This window comes from Schistocerca serialis, chromosome 1, assembly GCF_023864345.2.
Source record: "Schistocerca serialis cubense isolate TAMUIC-IGC-003099 chromosome 1, iqSchSeri2.2, whole genome shotgun sequence".
NCBI lineage: Eukaryota > Metazoa > Arthropoda > Insecta > Orthoptera > Acrididae > Schistocerca > Schistocerca serialis.
Window position 1 is genome coordinate 779,924,953 of NC_064638.1, and position 9,992 is coordinate 779,934,944.

A 9,992-nucleotide genomic window follows, 5' to 3' on the forward strand; every position below is an offset into this window, starting at 1 on the left:
TCTTCAACTGGTCCTTCTCAACCTAGCATGCCACCTTCCTAGACATTGACCTCCTCTTCTTTAATGTGGACCTCTGTCCACATTAAACCCAACAACCACCAACAGTACATAGATTTTGACAGCCACCATCCCTTCCACACCAAAAAATCCCTCCCATATAGCCTTGCCACTCAGGAACAGCATAAATGTAGTGTCAAGCATTTCCGTTCCCAGTGTTCTCAAAGGCTCATCAAGATATTCACAGACAGGCACTACTCCCAGAGCTAATCCACAAACTGACTTCCTGTGCCATTTCCCCACATATGCCCAATCTTCCCACCACCCCAAAGAGCTAGCTAAAAAAGGGTGACCATTTTGTTACCCAGTACCGTCCCAGACTGGAGCAACTGAACCACATCCTTCATCAGGGGTTTGATTACCTACCATGATGCCCTCAGATGAGGGACATCCTACCCAAGATCCTTCCCACCCCTCCTAAAGTGGTGTTCCATATCCCACTCAACCTCCACAACATCCCAATCCATCCCTATGCCACTTACAATACCAACCCCTTGTCACAGGGATTATTTCCCTGTGGAAGACCAAGGTGCAATATCCGTCCAATTCACCTACCCAGTACTTCCTATTCCAGTCTTATCACAATCTTATCTTACCCCATCAAAGGCCAGGGCACCTGTGAAAGTAACCATGTTGTATACCAGCTCTGCTGTAGCCACAGCACAGGTTTTTATACTGGTGTGACTATCAACCAGGTGCGCACCAGGATTAACAGCCACCCTGTGGCACAATGTGCATCCAACGTAACACGCTAGATTTTAATTGTTGCTTCACAATCAACGCCAACTGGATCCTTCCCTCAAACACTAGCTATTCTGAACTGCCCAGATGGGCATTATCCTAACAACGCATTCTCTGACCCCTCCTCCCAACAGTTTCTGCCACCTTGTCCTTCACATTCCCTCACCCTCTTTATGTGCCATCCTCTGCCAATGTATCTGCCTGTCCTTTCCCCTTCCTTTCTCCCCTCCTTTTCCAGTCACATTTTTTCTCCTATACCCAACCTCCTAATGCTGCACCTGCATGTCCCCCCAAGTAATGCTCTTCTCCTTATCCACCCATACCACCTTCCCCACATCACTCCAGATTGTAATTCATGAGACAGTCACATCTTGGTTTGAGCTGCTGGTAGCAGCAATCATGTGTGCATGAGGTATGCTTGCTGGTGTGAGTGTTTCATTTGCTGAAGGAGGCTTTGGCCAAAAGCCATAATGTGTAGCAGTCTTTTTGTTGTGCCTGTCTTCAAGTCAATGGGTCATCTTTCCTGTGTGTAGAAATCTATTCTTTTCCTAATATATTTGATCTTTCAACCTCAACTTTCCATTGTTAATTTATTTGTGAAACATTAAATCCTTTCTTCTCTTAATCTACATATACTCTCTGCAAACAATTGTATGGTGAATCAAAGAGGGTGCTTTACACTGGTATTAATGACCTCTCCTATTCCATTCTCTAGTGGAGTGAGGATGAATTACAGATTATTGTCTGCATGCCTTCGTGTATCCAGTAATCTCTCCTATATTATTCTCATAATCCATAGATGAGATATATCGTGGAGGCAGCAGAATTGTTGTGTAGCATTTCTTGATTATGGTTTCTCTAAATCTACCCTGTATGATTTCACAAGAACAAAGTTACCTTTCTTCCAAAGATTCCCATCTATGATCCATGATTAAGTTTGCTAGACAATTTTATGGGATCAACGGACCTGTTATGAGAGCAGCAGTGCATTTCTGAAAGTGTAAACTATCTGCTGTCATACCTCCGTGATAAGGACTCCATTGAGTGGTACTACAGGATTTGTTGCACCAGTATCTTGTCTCATCACAAATATCACATACTTCCCACAATCTTCCCAACTGTAAAAGTTTTATATTTTCCTCCCCTACAACAGATTCTACATGTTTATCATGTTTTGCATTACTTTGTAATATTGCCCCAAAATATCTAAATGGAAGTTCACCACTAATCTTTTAATTAGATAGCTGCTATAGGGTTATTTCTACTTCTTATTAGTATTACCTTATGCTTATTCACATTTAAAGAGCACTGCCAAAAATTACACCAAGTAGAAATGCTTTCTTAAGTAATTCTGCATTTATCATGCAGTGATAATTCTTTCTTGTGGGCAATTCCAAACAATCCAGTATTGCTGCTGACCCTATCTCATGGACTGCCCTACTGCATTTACTTGGGGCACAGCAGCTGTAATTGTCATTTTTGTTGAACTTTCTGTCTGTCGTATAAAGTACTGCTTTTTGTTACTCTAAAATACTTAGGGATGGTTATGTATTTGTGGAGCTGCTCTGTATAATAATATCTTGGCTGTCAGTCACCAGTATGGTACAGCACTCAGTACATTTTGGGTATTCAGTTAAAACTGAGTCTATCTGTCTGTCTGTTTCTACTATATGATTGTGTGAAAATTCAGCTTAGTTTTACATGAAAGTTTCTTTATGATCTCCGGCAGATTCTTTATTTTTGCTAGTAACATCATAATGTGAAACTTAGAATAGGATTCTGTAACAAATGGACACTTGTGGTATTCTTTTGTAATTCCATGTATGCATAGTTTACACTATTTATGGACAGGAGTGACTTCTGCTTTTTCCACTCATTTGGAACTGTTAGTTGTGGAAGATATCCTCAATGATGTAGAGCTAGTGAATGGGTTAATTCCACAGTGAATTCAGTGTAAAATTGATAGGAATGCTGAGCAATGTGGTATGTTCTTTGCCTTTCAAAAAGCATTGAGATTCTCATGTATACAAGCAGTTTTAAATGCAGCAGTTAATATTTTAGCTCTCTATCTGGTGTCTTCAATTTTGACTTCAGACTAATGTACAAGGAACCAGTTGGAAGTCTGAATCTGTCTGTTGATTTCATGCAGAAGTTCTCATGATTTTCTGATGCAGGATTTGACTGTGTAAATTGTTGCTTGTTTCACACATAGCCCTTCTTATGGATATGTAATAAGTATTACATTTTCTCTACCAGTGTCCATGCACATTTTCATTCTTTTCTTGTGTGCCTGTTCATGACTCATTTCTTCTACTATTCAGTGACTGGTCTACTATACTCTTAAATTATTTATATTCTACCAGACCTTTCTTTGCCATGTTGGTGTCCTTACAGTTTTTATAGGAGATACTAACAATAATTATTTTCATGACATTCTCTGAATATATCATTAAACCAAGTTGTGTTTTACAGACCATTTACCTGCTTATTTCGAATGTTGTTACGTAGAGGATGATTCATGACATGATTGAGCATTAACTGTAACTGTTTTGTGTTTTAAACAGTCATGATGTAGAGACCTCATCCATGATAGTGACTTTATAATTATTTATCCACAACTAGAATACCATAACCATAACTGTTAAGTTTGTTTCTAATTTTCATCATGGCTTTCTGACAGAATACTGCACCTTCAATTTTGAATGGGTAAAAATATTTTGAAAAATCTTTTATAGGAGATAGTAACAATCACACAAAACCTGAGAGCTTAAAGGTGGAAGATAGGGTAATAATTAAGGTTACACATGAACATAAAGAAAGAGTTAATAAGTTTGGAAAACTACGTGTGTTGTATATGGTAGAGGTGAAGGGCGGGGAAAAGTAGACAGGACAGGAAATAAAAGATTTAGAAATCTAATTTGAGTGAAGAAAGTGATAGTTATGGAGGAGAAATGTGAGGGCCAAAGAAATTAATGTAAATTAATGCCAGGTGTATAGTGAAAACCAAAGACATGTTGTAGTGCCATTTCCCACCTGTGGAGTTCTTAGAAACTGGTGTCTGGAGGAAGAATTTGGATGGCACAGGTGTTGAAACAGGCACTGAGATCACAGTTGCCATATTGTAAAGCATGCTCTTGAAAATGATATTGTGTGTTGCCAGTATAGACCCTCTGTCTTTGTCCATTTATCCTAAGTGGTAACTTGGTAGTAGTCATACCTATGTAAAAACTGAACAGTGTTTACACAACAGTTGGTTTACAACATGTGTCTTTTCACAGGTGGTTCTCCTTTTGATAGTACATCTTTTGCCAGTTACAGGGCTGGTATAGTAGGTAATAGGAGTGTCACAGGCAAGTCTTATAGCAGTATTAGCCATAGGGGCGGGATCCATAGGGTAGGGAAAAGAATGCAGAAGGAGTATAGGGCCTGACCAGGATATTATGGACATTGGTGGAGGTGACAAAAAGCTGTTCTAAGTGTGGGGAGCAAAATATGGGACAAATGGACCTCATTCCACAGCATGATTTTAGGAAATCATTGCCTTGTTGAAGTGACTGATAAATACGCTAATAATGTGTGACGAGGTGTATTTCTAAACTGTTTTTGGGAGGAATTAGAAGTACCAAGACTGGATGTGATGGTCTGTGAAATCTGCTTCTGAAGGAGGCTGATGAGGTAATTACGTCCAATGAAGGCTGAGGTGAGAATGGTTGTGTACTTTTGTAAAATGTCTACACCTGAACAAATATGTTTGCCACAAATACCAGGACTATAAGGGAGGGAACGTTTGACATGGAAAGGATGACAACTGTGCAAATGAAAGTACTGTCATTTTTTAGTAGGTTTTATGTGAACACTCACCCTCAGTGACGATGAGATCAACATCAAAGAAAGTGGGATAGGACTTGGATTAGAATCTAGTGACAGTTAATTCAAAGAATGTATTTAGAGTACAAGAATTGTAACACATCAGTCCCACCTTGAGTCCCTATAGGAACAATATCTTCAATGTATCTAAACCAAACCAGGGGCTGAAGGTTCATGAATCCCAGGAAATTTCACACCAAGCAACCCATGAAAAGTTTGGCACAGGAAGGAGCCATCCTGGTTGCTATGGGCATGCCCCTCATCTGTTCATATGTCTGTCCCTCAAAGATAAAGTAGTTTTTCATTAAGTAAAAGTTGATTAAGATGAGCAGGAAGGATATTTGTAGTCAGGTGGTCATTGAGCAGGAAGGATATTTGTAGTCAGGTGGTCATTGGTCAAGGTAATGTTCAGCCTCACACAGATCATGTACATGGGGGGATATTGGTGTAGAGGGAGGTGGTATCGATGATGACAACCAAGGTCTGTGAATGAGGGTAACGGACCCAGATTTCATATGATCTAAGGAATGGTTGATGTCTTTAACAGAGGAGGAAAGTCTTTGTACAGTAGATTGCAGCTGTTGATCAACTAAGGCAGATATATGTTTGGTGAGTGTATGGTTTGAGTGGGGTAAGAAGTTCTGTGAACTGAGATGTCACTCCTTGTGAGGGGTCTTAGATTTTAAGGAGGGGCTGTAGGTCAGTTTGTATCACAGGAATGGGATCTTGATGGCATATGCTGTACATAAAGGTGTCAGACAGCTGGCATAGACCCTCACTTACATTCCCCTGTCAGTTAAGCACTGCAGTGGTAGATCCCTTATGTGTTTGGGGGGTAATGACGGAGTCATCAGTTTTTAGGAAACAAAGAGTGTGGAGTTCTGCAGAAGACAGATTAGGGTCAGGTTGTAGGGACCTGAGAAAGGCTTGTGAAGCAATGCTAAATGTTAGGAATTCTTGGAAGACTTGTAAGGGGTGATCTCGAGATAGTGGTGGTTTCCTCTTATTAATTTTTTAAAGATGTCTTGTCAGTAATCTCTGTCTTGTTTATTACCCTATCTTCCACCTTTAACCTCTAGGATTTCACATCTCATGTGGCACAGTTGCCAACAATCATTCTTTCCTTCTCATCCCATCTATTAAATTTCCCTGACCAGTTTCTGGGTGACTTTTTCAGTCCCTCCCATTTTCCTAAACCTCACCATCCTTGATGCTGAGCGCCCAACAAACCAACATCATCATCTCACCAGTACTTTTCCTTCATACCTCTTCCTTCCCCTTCAATCCTTCTGCCAGAATAAGGAGTCACTGACTCCAAAAGCTTGCACATTTACTTAACTCTTAAATGTGTATTCTCCTGCCACCACTTGGTGAACTGGTTTTTTAATCTATCCAGCTACATTATATTTTCAAAAATTGATTTTTTTGTTAATTCATTATCTCATTCATTTTTCATCCTTTTCTGTTCTTACATTCTAGCTTCACATCTTTTTCACTATCTATCCCATCACTTCTCTGACTTGTCAACAGTTTTCTCTTCCAGCATTCCATTAACATTTCAGATATACTGATTTCATCTACTGAATTCCGTTTTGTAATGCAGTTTCAGTATTCTTGTATTACTTTCTTTGGATGGAATTCTTAATGTCTGCATCCTCTTTCAGCTTCTGCATTTTCCTGCTTCCTAAAGGGAAGAAAAGAACAGCTGTTACCAGACTCTTAAGATATGAACATTTTAGTAATGATTGCTATTCTCTCCTAACAAACAAAGCTGCTTGTGTGTTTTTAAACAGCCCGAAATTTCATTTTGAACTATATTTAAAAAGAGGTAATAATTCAATGGATAACTATGTATGCACAGCCAAATGCTGTGTTTTCAGAGAGTTACTAATATCTTATTACCATTTAGTTATTGCTTGAAATACATTTATGTCTATGTGAAGTAATTTCAAATATTAATATTAGACATTGGTATCCAGAAAGTAACAACTGTTGTGATTAAAAAATTAACAATATTGAAAAAACAAATTTTATTACATCTTAAGTAGTTTTTCTACTTAATTTCCATTCAAATTGTGGCAGTAATCATACTGTGGCACAAGTTTTTCAATACTGTCTCTGTAGAACTCTGCCACCTGCAATTGCAACCACTGGTTTATACTGGCATGCAGTTTGGCATCAGTATCAGAGCACTGTGTAGCAAGCCTTGTATCCATTTCTGGGAAGAAATGGTAGTAACTTGGTGCCAAATCTGGGCTGTATGGTGGATGATAAAACATCTGCCATCCAAAACCCCATAGGAGCTCTTGGGTACAATTGGCCATGTGTGGACCTGCATTGTTGTGAAAAAGCAAAACTTTTGTGCTGGTTTTCCCCAATACTTGATTTGTATCACCTGCCTTAACTTTGTCAGTGTTACCTCTCAGAGTTAACTGTTATGCCACATTCAAGGAAATCAACAAGAATCACTCCCTTGGAATGATCTATCTCACTGAAAGTGTTTGCAAAAACTTCCTTGGTTTCATTGGAGAATTTGTGCATCCCCATTCCATCAACTTGATACACAACTGACATGCTTCACCTAAGTCTAGGCCCAGTTGCGATATGATCAATACGTCTGTTACCATCTTTCTCGTAATCTTCAAGAAAGCTTGTTTTTTGTGGCCTTTTGTTAGGATTTTGGGAACCCACCTAGCACAAAATTTGTGGTACCCCACTTTCTTTGCCACAGTTTCATGCACCAAACTCCGTGAAATTTGGAGAAAAGATTGCAAAAGTTTTGTAATTGTGATACAATGGTTTTCATGAAGTTTTGTTGTTATTTTCATCACCAGTTCGTCAATCACAGGGCCGGGCCTACCACTGTGGTGCTCATCATGGACATTGGTATGCCCCTTTTTAAAATCAATGCACCATTGCCTCACTCAGCTGTCACTCATTATCCTTTTTTGTACACATCACAAAGTTCACAATAAATTTCAATTGATTTGCAGTTTTCTGCTGACAGAAACCTTATCGCAGAATGCATCTCACAAGTTACGGGATTTACTATGGCAGTGCACATTTTGATACATCACAGAAAACAAAGTGGCATAGACACAGACCACTTGCTACCACCTCTAGATGCATACTGAGTGTAAGAATGTTGTGGCACCAAGATGGCAGCTGTAGCCCCACCCACCACCTCCATAGACAAACATCTGTTACTTTCTGGATAGCCATGATATAATTCCCACTTTATCATATGAAAACTGAGAAACACTTGTTAATGTCATATTTGTGAATTATCCGCTTCTCAATCACAAAATTAATTGTTTTTCAGACAATCCAGCAATGTTTGCATGGAAACCAATGCGGCGACAGGACTTCAGATGCCCCTTATGTGAAAAAAAGTTTGTTAATAAATCAAATCTCAACATTCATGTGCGTGATAAACATGGTGAAGGGTCAGGTCCACAAGTCTGTTTCATCTGCTTTAAACAAGTGAAAAACCAAAGCTGTTTACGTGTTCACATGTATTACAAACATCGTTCTAATTTATCACCAAGTTCATTGCCTCATAATGAAAGCAAAATATAAAATTTTACTAAGTTATCAAGCCTTCAAAATGTTCATGCAATACTCATAAAAATACTGTTCCTAAAGATATTTTAGAATTTGTAGTTGTACATTTCATAGGGCAGCTCTGCTGCAGAATTTACAGAACTGTATAATAAAATTTATGTTAAAGTGCATAGTTATGTAGAAAATAATTGATAATTTCATAAACTGAAAAATGTTTCATACCTAGTGCCCGTTTTAGGGAGTCTTTTGTATACATACATGCAGGCCAGTATTTTAATGTCTGATATGCTGAATATTATAAACACACTGATGTTAGCATAAGTACTTCATTTTTAAAATTTATATTAATATTTTTGTGTAAAGATAGAAACAGTATTTTCTGAGACACTTTTTGTGTTGTATGTTTCACACAGTGTAAAGAAGTTTAATATGTTTAAATGAACAAATAACTGAAAAAATTATCCAAACAGACCTTTTTTTGTTAAATATGAAAAATTACTCCAAGACTCAGAAAAAGCATGGGTATGACACTGAAACTTTAGGAGATTGTGATGTGTTGAGCAGCAACACCCAAAATGTGATGCTGAATCTCAAGAGCTTTGTACACTTTGTGCAAGCATTAAGGGAAAGAGGAAAATCACTGAATTTCAGGCCCTGTATAATTTCTTGCATGTTTTTGTTTGCCAAACCGTGTGCCTTGAGTGTGGCCCTTTGTTGAGTGTGTTCACTGTACTACTAAATTTGATTGTGATGATTTGCAGAGTTTATCATCACATGGGCAGCAACTGTATAATGTTCCTGTATGTGTTCAGAAAAATAAATTGCATTTGAGTCTCTTACCATAAAAGTCTAATGGGTGATGTATAATAGTTACACTTGTTTAAGATATAGTAATAAATGAGGTCAGAGAGTGATACATCTGAGTACTGAAGCTGTACATTCACATACTTTCCAGATATTGTTGCAGTCGAATGACAGAAACCTGTGTTGAAAAAGTTTATGCTGTCTAACTGGTGAATCTTGCACCATAGTTGCTGGGTGATAAACTGAAGTAAGTCTGATATGAAGACTGAATCTTTGCCTGATGAATATTTCTCTGCCACATGATAGTTTTGATTCATAGAATTTTGTCAGGACATTTGGCTTTTCACAAAATTTGTGTGTTATTCATCACACATGAGCTTTTTGTTGGTTTAGCTGATAAAGCCACCATTCTTCAAACTTGATCATGTATGTTTATGTAATACAGAAACAAAAAGCTTCATTTTCATTAATGAATCATAATTGTAACAAATATAACAGTGGACTCACATAACAGAGATGGCTGAAACAAATGAGTATTTATAACTGGGTGCAAAAAAGACCATTATTATGGGTAAAGAGAGGTAAAATATAGTCTCCTTTTGTGATGCACAACTTTTTCATCTGCAGTTTACACTTTATGTTATCTAATATAACTGCATTTAACTGTCTCTATTCTGAATTTTTATAATAATGCTTGACCTTTCACTTTACTGAATTTTGTGAGTACAGTCTCTATAATTACGGTTCTCAACCAACTGTGTTTCCAAATATCATTTTCTATTATGACTTGCATTGAGTTCACTTGTGTTAGTTTACTTGTTTGATTTCTAACTAGTGCAGTATTAAATTTGTTTTTAATCCATAAATGACCTTATATGTTATTGAAATGATTTGCAGTATTTACTGCTGTTTTATTATATGCGGAGTTGCCTTATTCTTTGGCATAATTCACTATGTCA

The 9,992-nt window shown here is 37.8% G+C and overlaps 1 protein-coding gene across 5 annotated transcripts in view; it reads left to right on the forward strand.

The window, feature by feature from the left end:
- LOC126483260 (longitudinals lacking protein, isoforms H/M/V-like) overlaps positions 1–9,145 on the forward strand; it is a 454,209-nt gene extending 445,064 nt beyond the window's left edge. For 2 of the 5 annotated variants that reach the window (XM_050106609.1, XM_050106611.1), the window contains one exon: positions 7,988–9,145. In XM_050106609.1, coding sequence (XP_049962566.1) covers positions 7,988–8,244 — 257 coding nt within the window. In that variant the 3' untranslated portion in view covers positions 8,245–9,145. The remainder of the gene's footprint in view (positions 1–7,987) is intronic. The other 3 variants (XR_007587741.1, XM_050106619.1, XM_050106614.1) reach the window with 3 other exon arrangements.
- The last annotated feature ends 847 nt before the right edge of the window (positions 9,146–9,992 follow it).